At 36.5% G+C, this 19,779-nt stretch overlaps 1 protein-coding gene across 1 annotated transcript in view; it reads right to left on the bottom strand.

Moving 5' to 3' along the window:
- Positions 1–19,779, bottom strand: part of LOC18777913 — a 36,152-nt gene that overhangs the window by 11,337 nt on the left and 5,036 nt on the right. Inside the window, exons 11-46 of the mRNA XM_020563802.1 lie at positions 19,020–19,112; positions 18,594–18,918; positions 18,380–18,484; positions 18,211–18,306; positions 17,494–17,561; positions 16,987–17,107; positions 16,696–16,902; positions 16,396–16,596; positions 16,125–16,234; positions 15,497–15,593; positions 15,309–15,407; positions 15,041–15,205; positions 14,887–14,961; positions 14,374–14,793; positions 13,944–14,291; positions 13,717–13,848; positions 12,217–12,330; positions 11,952–12,136; positions 11,698–11,806; positions 11,324–11,467; positions 10,909–11,199; positions 9,225–9,872; positions 8,929–9,120; positions 8,727–8,830; positions 7,858–8,147; positions 7,672–7,756; positions 7,166–7,501; positions 6,181–6,540; positions 5,595–6,084; positions 4,300–4,463; positions 3,083–3,245; positions 2,688–2,957; positions 2,331–2,525; positions 1,610–1,652; positions 1,230–1,354; positions 568–1,068 (exon numbers count right to left, since the gene is read on the bottom strand). Of these exons, the coding sequence (XP_020419391.1) occupies positions 568–1,068; positions 1,230–1,354; positions 1,610–1,652; positions 2,331–2,525; positions 2,688–2,957; positions 3,083–3,245; positions 4,300–4,463; positions 5,595–6,084; positions 6,181–6,540; positions 7,166–7,501; positions 7,672–7,756; positions 7,858–8,147; positions 8,727–8,830; positions 8,929–9,120; positions 9,225–9,872; positions 10,909–11,199; positions 11,324–11,467; positions 11,698–11,806; positions 11,952–12,136; positions 12,217–12,330; positions 13,717–13,848; positions 13,944–14,291; positions 14,374–14,793; positions 14,887–14,961; positions 15,041–15,205; positions 15,309–15,407; positions 15,497–15,593; positions 16,125–16,234; positions 16,396–16,596; positions 16,696–16,902; positions 16,987–17,107; positions 17,494–17,561; positions 18,211–18,306; positions 18,380–18,484; positions 18,594–18,918; positions 19,020–19,112 (7,471 nt within the window). The remainder of the gene's footprint in view (positions 1–567; positions 1,069–1,229; positions 1,355–1,609; positions 1,653–2,330; positions 2,526–2,687; positions 2,958–3,082; positions 3,246–4,299; positions 4,464–5,594; positions 6,085–6,180; positions 6,541–7,165; positions 7,502–7,671; positions 7,757–7,857; positions 8,148–8,726; positions 8,831–8,928; positions 9,121–9,224; positions 9,873–10,908; positions 11,200–11,323; positions 11,468–11,697; positions 11,807–11,951; positions 12,137–12,216; positions 12,331–13,716; positions 13,849–13,943; positions 14,292–14,373; positions 14,794–14,886; positions 14,962–15,040; positions 15,206–15,308; positions 15,408–15,496; positions 15,594–16,124; positions 16,235–16,395; positions 16,597–16,695; positions 16,903–16,986; positions 17,108–17,493; positions 17,562–18,210; positions 18,307–18,379; positions 18,485–18,593; positions 18,919–19,019; positions 19,113–19,779) is intronic.

The raw sequence follows: 19,779 nt of genomic DNA, 5'->3' as shown, positions 1-19,779 counted from the left end.
ATTGCTGTGTTCACCGAGGACCTTTTTGTAAAGTGGTTTACACTTTGGAGATGTGCAGTTTTGGTTGGGGTAAATGAATAAAACATTCTCTGATGACAGGATGGAGGAAGTTTTACTTTGGATAAGAGTTGACTATCTATGCTAATAAATTTAGAGACCTTTAGTGTAACTCGTCTTGATTGGCTAGAGCTGTTGTAATTTTTCTTGTTAAGGCATTCGTTGCCGCTTTTGCAAGTTTGCTGGACTTCACAATCTTTCTTCGTATCACTTTTCTCTTTTATAAAATTTTTTGTTCTCTAATCAAAAGAATCACAAAGTATACTACCAATCCATATAAAAATATAGTTTACGGATATTATAGCTTCCAATTTTGGATTAGAATTGGAAATAAAAGTAAAATACAAGGCAATAATAAAATATGAAACCATACTGTAGTTTAAATCAAGCATGGTAAGCTTTATCAACAGAATTGAAATTCAATATGAAAAGCCTTGCATAGAAGAACAATGACTAGATCAAGCTACATGAGTAACTAACACATGCCAAGAACTTCAACTAATATCTTACCTGATGAGATCCTCCACTTTCGAAGATATCTTGGCTTGGTTGAACCATGTAGCCAATCCAGCCAGTGCCTGGGCTGTATTTTTCAGTTTCAAAGAACTCATCACTCTGAAGTTTATTGCTGTGGATTTGTAAACCTTCAGGGGTACTTTCATTATTTGTTGACGTCGTCTCTTCCATGGAAATTTTCGATGCAAGGCACAAATCAAGTACAAAATCCGTACTGTTACGTACCGAAACAAGAGACCTAATATTGACATATCGGTTGCCATCCTTCACATGTACTTCACTAGCAACAACATCATTCCCTAACCGCCAACAGGCGGCCGGTGCAGCATAGTTCAACCTCACAGTAGTCCAAGGTCCTTCCCTGCTTGGACTGATCTGAATAAATCCAGATTTTCTGTTACTGTTATCTGATTGATCACTTATCTCAGCTTCAGATCTTGGTGACAAGAGCACAGCACATCTGATTCTACCACTCAACTTTTCACCGTTATTTCCCTGAATCACAGTTGACGTAAATATTATAAGGTTGAAAAATACACTTGTCAGTAAATGCTTGATAAAATTTTACCCTAGAAGGAGGCAACACTACATGTTTTGCCACAAAACAGATACGACAAGAAAAAAGGATATTGCTAAGATATGAGAAAGAACTCTACCGCAGAATTTGTCGAGGATAATTCAACCCAGGTCCATTTGTTCACACTATCATATGCGTATGAATCATCATGGATATTCCCTGCAATCTGCTTTAGAGGGGATGAAAAGAATCCAAGAGGGACCCCTGTAAAATTAAACATGAAAAGTGAAATTCTTGTCCAAAATAGATAGTTTGATAAACAGAGGAGAAATAATGCATATTTTCCTCAAGTACCTTAACTTAGCAAATAAGAAGTCTAAAGTTGACATTTTCTACAGAGGCTTAACAGAGTATCTTTATAACATAGATATTCCCTATGGCGTGCAGATTAATAATAAACTATCGTGTATTAACTTTAAAAACAACAGATTGAGTAAGGGAAAAAATAAAAAGCAGTACCTTTCCCCAGCTCCGTGACAATTAATTCCACTGAGTAGTAATCCTGCACAAATTTGGATAGAAGAGGTTGAGGTGGCCACCAAATGGCGACAGAGAATATGAAAATAGGATGTTACCACTAATAAGAAGGCTACTTTATGCTCATACAACTTCCAAACAAATGACATATAACATGGGCAAAAGGATGTATCGTTGATACTGTGAAATAACCACAGCAAAAAAAAAAAACCAAAACAAAAAAAGCAGAGGCAAAAACAAGCATTAACTCATTTTAAGAAAACGAATCATTTATGATGTGCCAGATTCAGATGGTATAACTAGCAGGCACTATATTCATCAACAAGCAACATTAATATCTATCATTTGAAAAGTATGAAAGCTGAAATTTAACATGTGACGTGGGGTTAAAAAAATTGACTTAGCTTGTCTTAGCAACCAAAGGGAATGAAATTGTTCTCAAATTATATTTTAGGTGAACAGATGTTACACAAATTTCTTGGCGCAAGAATAAAATTTATTTATAAAGTGGCCAAGGGGATATGAAGCCCTTCTCCTCATATACAGCAAAACTGGACATGTTGAGTTGAAGAGTCATGCTTTAACAAAATCAAATTTTGGTGATAAGAGATGTGAAAACAAATGTGCAAAGACCTCGCACATGTAAAAGCAGAGCAGTTATTTAATTGGGAAGAAATTGTTAAGAGAAAAACATTCTACATACTGGATCATCAACTTTAAAGAAAAAAATTTCATTCCACTTGACCAACTCAAGCTCTGAAGATAACTGTTCCGAGCTACTTCCACAAGTACGTGCACTTTGTTGATGGCTCAATGATTCACTAGGGAGACTCGGGTCAGGACTGAGGCGGATTGCTATGGTATACTGGGGGGATGTCAACCCTCTACCCTGTGGGAACTGCAATTGCAGGTAGATGAGTAGTCAAGATAAGGGAAGCCATTTCACTATGTAACATATACAAAAACACAATTGTGTGACTAGCTGAAATTCAGATACTCTTTGAATACAAGATATATGGAAGGAATTAAGCAATTGCGTCCATAAGAAAAGAGGGTATACCTGCCCATCCACTATGATAAGAGTCACCATTCTTCTAACTTTACGGAAAAGTTTTCCCTTCAAGTGAGAGTCCAACATATTCTTGGAAACGGGAACTTTTAGAGGCCTCATATCCCCAGATGGCATCTTAATTATGTTTGCGAGTCCCCTTAATTCAGTAGCTCGAATATAGATATCCTGACCAAGTTTGTTTTGTGGAATTATATAGTAGTTTCTCCTGTGATGGACGTCAATAACAGATACTCCACCATCTGTTGGAGAGGATGCTTCCTATATGATGTCATGTTAAAACAAAAAGAAAAGGTAGAACTGTAAGCAATAATCGACAATTGCAGAAAGGAGAAAAAATGTACAAGATAAATTTCATATTAGTGATGGAACCAGAAGAAATTTACTCTTTTTCTATGATATTCATTAACATGAATAAGACCGTTCCAGCTTGCATAAGCTTGAATTATCATATTAGCATTAGACACAGAAACGTTCAAGTTCAGTTCCCTAGTAGAGGTAAGACGTAACTGGGAAGCTGCAGTTGGAGCACTAGGATCATATTGATACCTGTAAGTAACCATAAATTAGGGAATAACTACACGTGATGCATATGTGAAAATTTGAATCAAATATAACCACAATAACATCAAAAGCAAGGACAAAAATAAATAAAAACAAACAAACACACACACATACACAAAGCTTCTCCCCCCACCCCTTCACCCCAAAAGAACAAAAAAAAGATGGAAAAAGAACAAGAAAAACACCACATGAGATATAAGATCTAGCTCTCTAACCTTTCAATTAATGGAGTCACAAAAATTTTAATTTTTCTTATTTCTTCTCCCATTTACACTATCCATTACATATCTTCCCATTTCAAATGCCTTCACCTAACATGCAAGAATGATATGAACACAAATGTCTTTACCTAACGTGCAAGAATAATACATATTTTCCACTTATTTTTTGGTTTTCATGGTGCATGGTGGGGCTGCACCTACGCCTATCTGTTTTTCTAGCTCTCCGTCCATCTTCGAACTCTAAGGTGCCAGAGGGGCTCACTGCATCTTAGCCAGTTCCCTAACAACTTAAGCTTTTGGAGCCGCTGGTTGTCTAACAAACCCAATTTGTCATCCATCAAATTAACATTGGTAAGTCACCCACCTTGACCTCATTTAACTAAATTCAAAATCCTAGCAAGCTCAATAGTGAGATGAACACATATCAATGGCCTTCGCTGATATATAAAAAGACTATAACAGATACAAACTGTTCAACGGATGTTCCTCAAGCCCTCTTCCTTTTCAGAATCTTACCATAGTCTCGAGACCCATAACCAACAAAGCATGGTCATCGTTCAAATCCCAAGATTGGGGCCAATTGAAATATAATATAATAGAAACACCAGAAATTCAAATTGTTCTAAATTAAAAGAAATGGGTAGGTAGGGGGAGTTCATGCTGCTACTAAAACTGTGAATTTACAGCACATTTAAACAGTACTAGCAAGTAAAGCAGGGAATGGAATTAAACAATCGATTCAGTGCTGATCAAAATATTAAATGCATCACATATGTTCCCAATATAGTGTTAACATTTGACGTAGTACAGTAAATTACCTTAAGAATCCATCCATTGGCTCAACAAGAGGCTCCCAAATTTCATACTTATCGTTATATGATCTAGCAGCCAAAGAGAAGCTCACAGTAGAATTTAAGTATTCTGTTCTTCCATGCAAACTGAACCCAATTCCACTTAAAGAGACATTAAACAATGGAACCATCTGCCACATTCCATAAAACAAAATCATAAGAAAAATTTCCTTGCCCACTCTTTGTAATTAGCTTTCCTACTTTAATAAAATTATGTTTCTTTTCAAAAAAGAAAAATTAGAAAAATACCTTCAATTAGTAGCAAATTAATGTAACAGTAGGTTTTTCAGCTTTCAATAACAATAACCATGAACTAAAATAAAACATTAACTTATTATTTTCTTAAAGAAAAGAAGATAAAAGGTTTAATTATGTACAATTCAGAACATTAATACAAAGTATAAAAGGTTTCATAAGAAGAACAGAGAACACGAGATCAAAACCAACAAAGGAATAAGTAAATGCATACAAAAGTTCAAAGAACATGAAGCTGAATATGAAGGATGAACAAAAAGTCAAATAAAAATTGAGGCATAAAAGAACACCAAAGCAATCCATTGAAGAGTATGAAGCTACCAAAAAAGGCAAACCCAAAACTAGGAGAATTAAGTCCATAGAAATATTATGTCAATATACCCTTGTTCTCTTCCATCTCTTCTCCAAGGCCCTGTCCTTTCTCATTAAACAAATTATATCAAACACAAAATTATTACTGTTCAACCGGTCAAGCCCCACCCTCAGAAAAGCTTTCTACCAGGAAGTCGACTATATAAGAGTAAGTGCTTTCCCATTAAATGCATGAGAGAAACCTCATTGGTTTTCCAAACTTTCAAGAATCAGAATTATTGATTCACCAACTAAAAAAACATAATGTTTTTTTTAATTTTTTACTTTTACAGGAAACAAAAATTCTATAAATAACTTTTTATTTTAAAAAAAAGGATGCAAGAAAAGATCGACAACAAATCCATTAAAGTGAACTGACTACCAAAGAATGACCATAATTAACAAAAGAAAACAAACAATCAAAGATGAATTATACTAAAAGAGACATCCCTAATGTTATACAAAGATGCCTGTAATGAAACTAGGTCTCTAATTTTAGTCCAGAGATCTCCCACCTCATCCACAAAAAGAACCAACTAATTAATCCCTTCGCATACTTCGTTATTCATTACACACTACTTTTAACCAGGAGAAATTTCAGCATGTAACAGTTAGTTTAAATTCTATATGAAACTATATAGAGTATGAATTCTCACCAAGCCACCGTAGTCATCAAAAAGTGCTGCAGAAAAAGTTCTAAATTCTGCATCAATTACAGTATCATCTGAGCCACTCCGTACATGTGAGTCAGCCAACTTTAAAGCCAACCTTCTTGGAGGTTTCTTGAATCCACCACGAACTATAAAGGTCCCCAACTCATTGCCAACTGCCCATATACTAAACGAATCTCTTGTAAGCTTGGCATCAGATGTATCCCATACACTTTCTTCCAAAAATTGATCCCCAACTACCATATCACTGCGCATGCATCTTAATGAGCTGAAATCACTCTGTTTTGGTGTTCCCTTACATGCTATGCAACCAAGAGCAACAAAACCTGGAGGAGCTTGAGGAAGCCAAAACGATATACTCTCCATTCCCCTCTGTTTCTTAATTTGACCAACAACTTGGAAATCAAGAGGGGCTTTGAAGATCCCTTCGTCTCCAGTATCATGAAGAACAATGCAGTTATTTGGAGGCTCATACCTAAGTTTAGTAAGCATCAAAACTTATGTTACTTAGATACAACAAAAGAAAACATACACGGAATGTAATAAGAATAAGATATCCATTATCATATACCCTTTGACTGCAATATCACCAAAATATACCATCCCATGAGGGACAACTGGACGCCATATGGACAGTTTCTTCCTTGAGTTAGAGCTCTGATTCCACCATATCAATCGGAAACTAGCAACAGCTTCATAACGCCGAGCAGAATTTACAGATGCTGATACTTCTGATTGGAGGTTGTGACTGTGAGCAGAAGAAGCTTGCACATCCAAATGATTAGATGACTTTACAGATGCTTCTGGCAATCCAAATATCATGTGACGCAAATCATATGCTGTACCCATTACAGTAGAAGTACTAGGATCTGCTGGCAAAAAGGTGCCAACAGAATTATCCACACGCCAGAATGCTACACTTGACGGATATCTGCAATTTAAAATGGAATGACAAATCAAAAGTCCTAACCATTTCTTATCAAAACAAATAGCGTTCAGACAGACGGGATAGGAATTATTTAATCATAAAACTATTCCTCGCGTTATAGTTTCCCAAGAACCAGAAAAGAAGATTAATCATAAAACTATTCCTCACGTTATAGTTTTCCAAGAACCAGAAAAGAAGATGCCCTAACATAAGGCTATCAATGGGTCATTCTAGTTGGATCTATCAGGATATATGTACAAGTCCAATTATATTGAAGAATATATGGATACCCCCAAATCTGAAATAGTTCTTACAATATGTTGAAGTTTGGAGCCAAGAAGAAATCAAATATATATTCTATGTTTCCATTACGTTCTGGAAAAGACTGATAACTTGCACAATATTATCTCTGACTTGACGATTATTTTTTTAAGGTAAAAACTGCAATTCAAATATACTATAATATGATTCAAACTTTTGGTGGATCAGATTTATTAAATTTTAAACCATCGAAACTGTATTAAGTCCTGCCTAATTTGGAACTGTGTTGAACCTTAGTATGAACCATTGGCACCCCTGGTGTAATCTGAACTTATTAAAAGTAACATAGTCTGAAAGTACAACATACAGATTTGTGGTGCTGACTGCAATGCAATCCCCTAAGGAACAAGAAGAAACCAAAGAAGCCAAGATACAAAAAGCAGCTGACAGTGGTGGTTGTGTTCTTCCTGGGGAAACCACACAGCCCAATGCAACATATCCATTAGGCGCTTCAGGAAACCAAATGGAACAACTATCTCCGTCAGAAATGATGTCATTTGGTAAAGAATCGGAATCATTTACACCATGAACAGATGAGCCCTCGGAAGGTAAAGGTGGCCAAATCAATTTAAAAGATATGGGTTTCTTGACTCTAGAAAAATTGGTATTTATAGCAAGAACTGCTTTTGTAGGTGGCTTGTCCCTGTCATAAGAAAATTATATTATCAGTGTTCAAAACTTTAAGAAATGAAAAGCCTTCATATTTTTTCATAAAAGTGAATATTTAAGAACCACGAGGTACAACTAAGATATGACATTAAAACCATCAATATTAAGAGAACCATGAGGTACAATTAAAGAATGTCCACTAACAATGGTGTCAGATAATCCCCAAGAACAGCAAAACCAGGAGGTGCATGAGGCCTCCAGAAGGCATATGTTTGGTCATTGTGGGAATCTGAAAGTTCAAGAAGCAGGGAACACGTATCAGCATCTAACAATAGGCATGTTAAAACATTCTAGCAACAATATAGAAAAGAAAAAAAAAAATCAGCCTACTTCTTATTGTTCCAATTTTGTCGAACTGTGAGCAGACCACTGTCATTTTCTTTGATGTTGTCCTTAAAAATGCCAAGATATCATCTTCAACTGCTAAAAACAGTCTCAGGATGCTGAATGAGAAATTCATAAATACATCTGAAGCACTTAGATGAATATTGGTCTTTCCAGAAGCATTGGAATATTTTACAGAGGTGTCAAAAGGCTCCAGAATCGTGAATCCATTACTCTCCATTGTTAAACCAAGAACATTTGCATTCATCTCAATGGTATCACCCTTCAAAACAAGCCTGGAGGCAACAAGAGCACATAGAATGTCACTTTTCCATTACATTTCTTTAAGTTCAAGCATTAATAACATGGAATCTAAAGCGAACATGGCCTAGGCAATAAATATGATTTTTCTCACTTGAACTCCTGGAAACCTATGGAAGCAATGTATAAGGAACCAAAGAGCACTATCCAGCGATATTGCTCTCAACTAAAGCCTTATCAAATCCATTTATGTCTGGTAAGAATCCACAATAATAAAAAAAAAAATAATGGGAAATTTCAATGGAAATATAGATATATCGCAGATATTGGTAGGAATCAAGAAACCAAATTAAGACTTTTGGGTATGACAAATACCATGGACATTGAAACAGAGGGAGTATGAATGTGTCCTAATCATTTTGGTTTAAAAAGGACTTGGAACTCAATATTGCGTGTCATTTAGTCAATCCAAAATGCAATGGAAGAACCCCTAAATAAGAGACAAAATCCGATAGGAAAAGAAAAAGGGAGTCCTTGGAGACCCTTTCGAGAAATGAAAGAAGATCCTATACTATGAGTGACATTAAAATCAACAAAACAATAAAATTATTTACCTGCAGAATCCATCCAACTGTGCATGTAAAAGTTGGTTGGAGAGCACAAGGGATTCCCCAACATCTTCAGACGTATTATAGAATGTCAGCTCTGGGCCAACCAACTGCAATGAAATATTTAGTTACGAAAGACAGTTGCAGATCCAAAGAATGAGTATGACCCCAAATTAGGAAAAAGAAATCAAATGAAGCAATATTGAACCTGCAACTCAATAATAAACTCTGTCGACCTGTCGACGGCAATACTTTGAGATGGCACATTATTGACACTTTCTGTTGGGGAATTCAAATTAGGAACTTCATTCCCTCCCACGAAGTAGACCTGATCTTCCTTCAAAGCTGAATAGCTACTGTTGGTTCCCATAGAAATGCATGAATCTAAGTACAGTCCATTCTACACCAACACAACTTACATTAGAAGTTTAAATATGATAGAAGTGCTTTTGAAGCACAAGTATGCCAGTAAACTAGAAAAAAAGACATCGTAAAGAATAATACCATGATAACAACATTTTTGAATTGCAATCTTTTCCCATCTCCTACATATATTATAGCCTCTGTACTAGGCCCTGAGAGATTAAATCCCTGCCTATCTTTCAAATACAGTGTCCCAGCATTGCCATCATAAACAAAATGATCATGCCTTTCATCGTCAACTATTAAAGGTCTTAGAGGAGAAAGAGAGAATTCAGTAGAGGGTTGCTTGTAAGTTGATTGGTCCAAAATTACTGCATCAATTCCATGGACAGAGTTCTGTAGTTCTTCATTTGACTGCACATTGCCGATGGTAGGAACGAAAAACTCAACAACACCCAGCAGAAAATCAAGTGCAACAAGCAGTTGTGGCCTTTGGATGCACAAAGAAACAACTGTTGACTGCTGACAAAATTTTGCATCAAGAATGAGCATTGTAGGAACTAATTTGACATCATTCTCTTTTGTAACATTTGCACCGGAGATGTGATGGTCATCATGAGCAACAAAATCTAGAGGATATGAACCAACATACTCAGGCTTTCCTATTGCCAACCTAAACTCTGGTTCCGTACCCTCACGATCATCAAACACAGTGAAACCCTTTAGCGTTGCTGAGAGGAAGCCTTCTCCTAGTGTATTTGACTTGTACAGCAACCATGCACCGCTAATCTGTACAACAGAGTGGTAGCATAATAAACCAAGAACAATTATATGTATATAATAATATGTACTCTTTTCTCAAAACGTGAGCATCCACCCTATTAAATGTTCTAACACATCCTACACGCATAAACGCACCTGATACAAATTTTGACAAAATATCTTCTTAAAATAATACAGTTATTTTTTTTTTTTGAATAGAAACATTTTTATTCAAATATTTAGGATCAAAACAAGGCCATTTAGCACGCAGGAAAAAACACTAACCGGTGAAACAGACACAAGGCCACTCAACACATAACTAACCAACCAACCATAAAACAAACCCTTAAGATACTACAGCCAGCAGAATGCGCATAATTATAGGATAGGGTACATCCTTAAACGCTGGGGAAGTTGATGCCCAAAGGGCAGCCCAAAACTTCACTCTATCCCATAATTCTGCCACTCCCACTCCCTTATTACAATGCATTATGCAGAAATCAACAGAGTTTAACCCTGCCAACAGTTGATTATTTACACATGTTTTTGTGTCCCTTTTTAGTTGACTGACGGTAGTATCTCTTCTAGACTGCTGGTCCGATTTGACTGTACTTTTCTTCTTTATTAATAAAATTATCACTTTTGCGAAAAGAAAATGAAATCCAGTTTTGCAATGATGTTCAAGTACGGTGTAAATCGTAAATTAGACACAATACCAGACAATTTGAACGGAGAATACATAAATATTGATGCAAGGATTTGAAAATGATTTTAGGATCACTAAATGATATTTACGTGACATATAGGACCAAAATATATAGCATTCCCAAACGAAAAAGGCAAACAAATTATTTATTTATTAAATAAATAAATAAAAAGCAAACACGGGGTTCAGAAGATAGAAAGCATAGCAAAACAAAATACAAATTTAGTCAAGCAAGAAAAACTCTTGTGATGCATAAAACCAATGCCACCTCAATGAGTTCAATCTTCTAAAGAGAGAATATACAAATACTGTAATAAATTCCCAACAGTTAAGAAATCCACCAAATTGAGAAACTACCTGCACAGTGGCCAGAGATGCATCTCTTGCTACACCAGCATGTAAGCACAATTCAACCAAATCAATAACAACAGAGACTTTCATCATAACCCAGGCTCCCCCACTTGCACTTTGGGATTCAATACCATCTGGTTCCTGAGGAGTGATGTCTTCTTCAACATCAACTGAAGATGTCATAGAATAATGGTTCAATGGGGGTACAATACGTGGAGTTTCAGAAATATTAGACTGTGCACAATCCGTGATAATCTGATATTCCCTGTTTGACAAAGCTGCTTTCAATTTCTCCATCTGAAAAGCACGAATTCTAAAAACATTTAAATTGTGACTTCACTTATGTTTGCAGTTTTCCCAAATTTAAAATTAAAAACAAAGTTAGCTTCACAAAACGGTCAATGAACATGTAATCCATTACCTTGATTATAACCTCAATACTTGGTATTTGATGCAACAAGTCTCGAAGTGACCTTTGAATCACAACTGAAACTCCATTCACATCTTGAATTATGCTTTCACCTAACTCACCTTTAGTGCCAACATTTAGATTGATGTCCTCAACCTACAGCCCCCATCATAGTATTAATCGACATGCAGAGACAGTTAATTACAAATTAATAGATGCAAACCAAACCAAAAAATAAATATTAATTCCGCTGCCAAGCACTCCACATGACAAAGCCTTTCAAAATCCATTTGTATTGGAACCACCGTATCCCATTCCAACTAAATAAAAATTTCAGCATGGGTTTTTGTTGGTAAAAGAAAAAATAATTAAATGTATTCAATCACCTGAACTGTTAATACTTCCATATGAACAGCATTAATGTCACTTCTACTTCCACCAAACCATTTAAAAGTGTTCCGGACAGTAATATGAACAATATCAAGCTTCAAGTAGCTGAAATAGAAAAATTCAAATAATTAGAGAATGCCTATTAGGTTTATCAAATTGAGAGTTGAATTATACGAGTGCAACCACAGACAAAGATGCCAATAGTCTAAAACTAAAATCCATAAGAGCCTAGATTCCAATATAAACTTACTCAAGACTGTCAGTTCTCCGAGGCATCAAAATAATAGGCTTCCTAAGAGAGACATCCAACTTTAGGGCAGGTGATCCTTCGAAGTCACTAGTTGTAAACATCTTTTCCGAATCTGTTACTTGATCTTTTAGCTTGACGACACCTTTTGAATTGTTGGGAACAAGACCCATGAAGTAACTAGCCACCTACAAATGATTTTACAGACATAAGAGAAGTGGAAACGAACCAGAGTGCATAATGAACAAAAGAATTAAATGTATATTACCTCCTGGATAAATCGATTCAAATAAACAATGCATACTTCTGAAAGCTGCCCATAAAGGCTATACTCATAGCCTTCGTAGTCTTCATCATCAACGCTGAATGAAGTAAAAACCAACTGCATCATAATGACTGTTATTTGTAAAACTATCCCTAATACCAATAAAAGCAAACGAAATAGGAGAATAGTAAAACAGTAGAACGAAAAAGGGAAAAAAACAACTGCAGAACAGAAGAAAGTAGATTAACTGTCGCAATAATGTGGAACCCTATAGTCTCTTTATACATTTACTCTAAATTTATTCACCAAATGTCTATCCAAATTTATCTATCAAAGCCATAAACAGTAATATAAATGTTAGCTTGCCTACATGATGCAACAGTGTGGAATACGAAGGAGTCAAATAAAGTTGTTAACATTTCCTACCACCATCGCCCTTTCCTTTTCCCCACCTTCCTTCCTACAGAAATCTCTTACAAAAATTAATTACTTCTTCCTCAATCCTCCCCTTGTCATCAGTGAATGGCCCATCACTCAATTCCAAGATTTTGATCAAATTTCTTTTTTTCCTCCTATTTACCATTTTATCAACATGTTTGTACTGCCATCACCCTCATTTGCCCAAGCCACTTTTTCGCCTCCACAAATCTCCTTGAAAACAAGCCTCCCACAATTTTAGTCTTAGCTTGCCCTCTCCCTTCGGCACTCTTCCAGCAATATGTCCCCTTACTCCAACAAATGGAGCTCTTTAATTATTTTTCCTGCACTTCCCTCTTTTCCTTTCTTACATCACCTAAAACTTAACCCTAACAACCATTTAAACTCCCTACTTTCCCACCACTTCTTGAAGCAGTTCCAACCACATGTGATTAGAATCAAACAATATAGGACAACGATCAGAAACAACCCCACTAAGGGCCATCTCTCTCACATTAGGAAATCCCTCTTCCCACTCTGCAGTATGCAAAAATCTGTCAAATCTTTTGGAAGCACATTTTCTCTCATATTGGACCTAGTGAAGAGTGAAGACTGCATTGTGTAACTCGGAATTACACAAGTTTGTTTCCCTTAAGAAATCATAACACGTGCTCCTTGTCACCCTTCCTGCATTACATTTCTCTATGACAAATCTCACCATATGAAAATCCCCACTCATGCACCATCGACCAACACAACCCAGACAACCCAGCCAATTCCTCCCAAAACCTCACTATGTCCCTTGGCATACATAGAGAATTAAAAATTATTTGGTCCCTTGACCTATTCAATAACCATCAAAGAAAGCACACAAGTTACTGAGGAACATGTCTTAAAATCTTCAACAAAAAACAAAGCCTCTGGAGTGATAAAAAGAAAGAAAAGTTCATGAACGAACTTAAATTTCCATCATCAGAACTTTAGGAACATAAGCTCAAGACAGAATCTTAATTAGTTGTTCTTGTGTGATCAGTCTTTTTGTTAAATGATCATACGTTATTCTTATTGGTAGGAACATAGTGTTACCTCAACAAATGAACTGCCGCCTGGATTTCTCATATCACATGCCCAGAAGTACATATGGCTGCTAGGAAGACTCTCATCACTAATTTTAAGATTTCCAAGGGCTGCCTTAATGCTAAAAGAGGATGGGAACACCTGAAAAACAATAGGGTTTATAAACCTGAAACAGGTGGGTTTAATAAAAACAGAAATTCTAGAGGATGAATGAGGATGGACAAAGTTGAGAAAACCTTAATATCGGTAACCAAATTATCTTGTGACAAAGTAGCAAGTTTGGTTTCATCTTCATTCATTAATATAATCTGAGCGCGAGCCATATTTAATGTTATATTAAAAACCACTCTGGACTTTCCCTTTCCCAGCAATCCTTTAATTGAAGGCTCATTGATTGTCACTGGTCGTGGACTACCAACTGCATCATCTCTAGAGAGTTCCTGTTTCACAATAGCTGCTGAAGAACTGTCACTGAAAGATTCACAGCTTTCATCCTTAATGTTAATAGAATTAACAAATTCCATGATGGCAAGAATTGTTGGTCGCCGACAGAAAAATGATAGGGTAGTCAGGGTGACTGAGACCTAAAACAACCATTTAAATAATAACAAGTCAAGCAACAACATAACGGATCAAGCCCCAAATTTAACACAGAATAATACTCACCTGCATGTCTATATTATGGTATAGAGGAGAGCTTTGGTCATATCTAACTATTTGAGCTTTCACAAAACTATCCAATGAACCATTGAGTTCAATGTTCTCCTCACTTTCTTCAAGTCCATTAACCGGGAGTAGACCAGGAAAACGAGTAAAACGAGGGGATTTCAACAATAAACTTTCAGGGTCAACCAAATTTTCTGGTGCCTCGTAGAATTCATCTCCTTCAGTCGGGGTTAGTTCACTGCCATCAAAAGTCTGATTCTCTGTGGCACCAAAGGTTAAACGTGTTTCTGCATTACGGATGAACGATGTTGCCAGATAGCGAGGCTGAGACATGCTATTGCCAGAAACTAAGTCTTCAATCTCCAAAGATTTTAAAACAGTTCCAACGAACATATCACTTGATCTAACCGATACCTCAACCTGTGTCCAAAAACATAACTCTCTGGAGTCGCAAAAACAAAAACATTTACAAACATCAAAACACACCAATGCCTATTTCGATTAATGTATCACCTGGCCACCTATTGCTCGAAATTCAAATAATCGCCTTTCTTCAGTTAGGAGCACTTTCATAAAATTCTGGTCGTGCTAGAGATTAGAGAAAAACAGCTCTGTCAGATCTTCCCTTACAAGGCAAATTTTTATCAAGTACATAGTTTAGGCTTACCTGGTAACTATAACTGAAGCAGACCTTTAGTTCATCAAGAACACCAGTAATAAATGCTCTCTCCATTTTCGATAAATCAACCACATCATCTTTATCATTAAGCTCCACTATAGAATCCTCGGACTCGGATGAAGTTTCAGATAGACTAGTTACAGGAGCAGTACCCTGCATATAAAACTACTTAAGAGGCCTATGCATGTCCTTAAAAGTTAAAAGTGCTGTCATATCGAAGCCGGGATATGTCTACCACAAACTAAACAAGGATTACCGATGCACGATAGACAGCCCCCTTCAACCGGCTTTGCCAAATTTTCTTCGAATCATCAGAATCACATTGCACTATTAGTGCATTTGCATCCTCCACAACCTATATAAAAGAAATAACTAAAACTAAGTAATACTCAACAAACCATTATACAGGGGCGTTCTTTCTAACTATAAAGATGGAGTTACAACCTTGCTATTTGCTCGTGCAGCATCACAGACAACCAACACAAGATCAGCACCACCAACAGACTCTGGGGGAACTTGATATATGTGTTTTCCACTTAAGCTGCCACAAGCATATTGCAAGCATTAGTTAGAGTTAATACAAATTCTAGTATACAACATTCCACTTAATATATACTTGTTATGTTATATGAAGTGTTGCATATATAATTTTTAGTAGTTAGAAAATGTTGAGAGACTATTTTAGAATTTTCTAGAACATTATAAATAGCAGTGAATTCATATCTAGAAACAGATGGAGTTATTGGAATAAACAAAGGTGTGGATGTGGTTCAGTGAAATGAACCAAGTCAGTGGTACTTGCGTAACACAAGTAGTCTGTATAAAAGGCTACTTAATCAATTCAACTCGAGGAATGGAAGAAAAACCAAAGAATATATGCATTTTTTTAACAAATAGACAAATAAATCATTCCACAAGATTTCAATTAAAACTTTTGCAACAATGGCAAATATCTCCATCATTGTTTTTTTTCTGAATCATACTTTTTGGATATATATATATATATATCTACATATTAAGTAGATACTATCATGTCGATCACAACTCAATTTGGAAAAGTTGGCATCCGAACCTGATACACTGTTTGTACGATTTAGAGCTAGGGTTCTCAAGTACATAAAGGTAAGGCCCAACTAAGCATAGGTAGCGCCGCTGCCACACCGCTTCCCTATTCCCGAGACCCTATCATCACATTAAAATAAAGAAATGAATAAATTCTGTTTATAGGAATGGGTGCTCAAACATAGCACTATAATAAAGACATGAACTACTTTTGGGATGTGTTTTTTTGTTTAGGGGCAAATGGGAGACAAGAGGGTGGGGAGAGAGAGATAGATTGCAACCTTCCAAGCAAGAAGAGACAACCACCCCTCAAAGTCAGGCTCATTCCAAGCGCAAAGGAGATCCAAGTTCTCACCATCCTCTTCAAAAATCTTAGCAATTTGCATCAATCGATGATACCGAGCTGGAGAGAAGTGAAACCCTAATGATGGTAGCCGTACAGCGACTCTTGTTGAAGGGTAGGATGGGCTCTCTAATCGAATCTGGATGTAATAACAAAATAAAATCCAAAACCTTAATCTTCACAAATGCCACGTGAAAATAAGCTTCGTATTTAAGCTAAACAGGTCACAGTATTTTACCTGTTGAAGCTTTACAGTTACCCCACATTTATCGAATAAAGGCAACAAACTAACACCATTTAATTTGGCACAACCAGCAGAATTGTTTGAAGGAGATTGGCTCCAACAGTAGTCACCATCAACCAGAAAAGCAGATACATCTTTTAAAACCAAATTAAACTGCAGATACAGATCCAGCTCCTCCGGGGATCCACCTCCATAGTCATCCTGCATGCACTTTCAAGCTCAACATAAATGTCTGTAGGAAACAAACTCATAATTAGATAATTAAGAATTAATATTGTTGTTAACCTTGGTTCCAATAACCAAATTTCCCAAGTCAAGCATGAGTTTTGTTGGATGTGTGTTGTCGGGACAAAAATCAGTAGGAATTGTAATCTTCGGAGCCGCAATATCCAAGTCCAGCAAAAACCTAACAAATGATAACAAAACATTAATAGAATAAATACAAAGAAGCTAAGCATCACAAACTTTTATTAAGAAAAGATACAGAAATAATTGTCCACCCAAAAGAAATAGCAATTTTGAGGCCAACCAAACCCACGGCACTCCAAACAACCTGGCCCATGGGACATAACAATGTGAAACATATATTATGTTTATATATATACAAATATATGTATGTCCACTTAAAAAGGGATCCCGCTATTGTATTTGTCCGTATATAATCAGCACTTCCCTCACCCTTTTGTAATTCTACCATTAGCATGTTATGGTCAATTTTTCCTCTCATTCACGGGATCAATATAATTTTAGGGAAGGGGCTCAAGGTACTCCAGAAAGAAATGAAATAAGAACCTGGAATGGTCTTTCAATGCTCTGTTCACTTGTTGCTGAGCTGTGCGCTTGACTCCATTGATTGTCATCTGGTATATATTGAAAAAGACAGTTTGTATACCATCATTAACAGAAAATTTGATCACCATACTTGCTGCGACAGAATAACAAGCACCCACAGCTCTAATCAGGCCATGGTAAAATCATGCATATGCTGCGAAGAGAGTTGTAAAACAATATAATCATCATCTTTCACTGAATTCTTCCTAAATTATTCCATCTTGGGCATCTTTAGAAAAATCAGCACGCAAGCTGATGTACTTCATTTAGCATCCTGACAATATTCTCTACATTTTCCTGATCTTGCATCATGACATAGCCACAGAAGGAAAGTCACAAGTAACTCAATGTTGTGCCTTAGCATATAAACTCCATAAAGAACATATCCAATGGATGCATGTTTCTTTGAATATTTAATCTTTGTTCCTAAATTTTTCTACTTTTTGCTCCAAAAAAAATCTCCCAATATTGCCCCTATGACTTACATACCAATCAAATAATTGAAGTTTCCAATTAATTTCAGAAGTCCAAGCAACAATATTTAAAATTTGAAGAAAAACACAAACAGACAAAATGATGTTTCACAGACAAAATGATTGAAACATCTTGGTTAACATGTTCAACACCAGCAAGCTTGGAAAGCAGTCGAAAGAACTATTTAAGCATATTTCAAAGAACCTGCACTGCAGCTGCGGTTTCCAATGCTATCGTCTGACTAACAGCTGTATTACTTCGGAAGAATTTTATAATTTGACCGATTACGTCCTTTAGATACTGCCAGAGAGATCAAATCAGTAAACAAATACACCTTGGAGGAAGTAATAACTTTGGCGTAGCAAAAACATACAGTCACATAACAAGGAGAAGCTTTAGCAACCAAGCTCCAGTCCACATTTGCGTCAAAAGGCTTAAAACAGAATGTGCCAACTAAAGAATCATGCGCACTTGCACTCTGCAGGGAAGTAAATAGATGATTTATGGATGAAATAGGGAAATTAATCCATAAATATTGAAGAGAAAACGTTTTAAAAAATACAACACACAGCAGGAGAAAGGCCTACCTCAGCAAGGAGACCATTCGGTGTTGATAACTTATATGATCCCAATTTTATGTTGAAAACTTTTGTCTCTGGATAAAGCTTTATAAAGCAATCCAGGCCCTCACATGATAATTCAGCAAGACACTCCTGGGACTCATCAATAAGCTTAGTAGCATTATGTTTCATACAAATGCTCAAGGAAGTCTGAAGAGCATCCGCCTTGTCATTAATTACAACCGACAGCCTATCATCACTTTCCTTATACCCAATGATGTTATTTAACTGCTTCCAGTCTTCCTCGCTGAAACTAAATGGCTCACTCTCATCTATCTGAGACTGACTGCCCCTGGAACAGTAGATAGAATTAGGAAACAAGCAAACATCAGGATATACAAATACCTAGGGTGTCGAGAGACCTAGTTTCAAATTTGACGGTAAAACTATTACCATCCTATTGACCACCAAGATTTCTTTGCTTTCTGTTTCCTCAAGTCAAGGTCTGACTCTGATGACTGCTCTACAAACTTGTGAGCCAACATCCTGCATGAATGAGACCACAATACTACAAAATACTTCAAGGCAAAAATCATTTGAAGGAATGGTCTATCTACAAAATAAATGTACTATGCAGCTAAAAATGCATAGAAACACACCAGTTTCAACAGGTAGAGAGAATGGCCAATTTCATACAATGGGGTTATTCGTTTTATTAGTCCCTTAACTTAGATCCGATTTGCATTTGAGTCCCTCAATTTCCAAAATCGTTCCCGTGGTCCTTCAACTTCAGTTTTGTGAGGACAAATCATCCTGCCGTCAAATTTGTTAACTTTTCTGTTAAATGCAGGGGTAAAATGGTATTTTTATATTTTTTAAATTTTAAATTGATTAAAATATGAATAAAATATTAAAAATAAGAAAATAAATTCAAATCTCTCTCTCTCTCTCTCTCTCTCTCTCTCTCTCTCTCTCTCTCTCTCTCTCTCTCTCTCTCACACCGATTTCTTCTCCCCCTTTCTCCCATGACCACCCCCCTCCAACCACCAAACCCATCCGACAGCCACCACACTCCAACCCCAAAACCCACCCCACCGCCCCACCCCTCCACCCAGAAATCATCCCAAAACCCAACTTTCCTATGCACTGTTGTCGTCCTCTGCTTATCCTACGCACACAGCACTGTCATTGACAAGCCAACGCGTCTTTTGCA

This window comes from Prunus persica, chromosome G5, assembly GCF_000346465.2.
Source record: "Prunus persica cultivar Lovell chromosome G5, Prunus_persica_NCBIv2, whole genome shotgun sequence".
Lineage (NCBI taxonomy): Eukaryota > Viridiplantae > Streptophyta > Magnoliopsida > Rosales > Rosaceae > Prunus > Prunus persica.
Note: the sequence above shows the minus strand (reverse complement) of the source record. Positions and strands in the feature narration are given on the sequence as shown.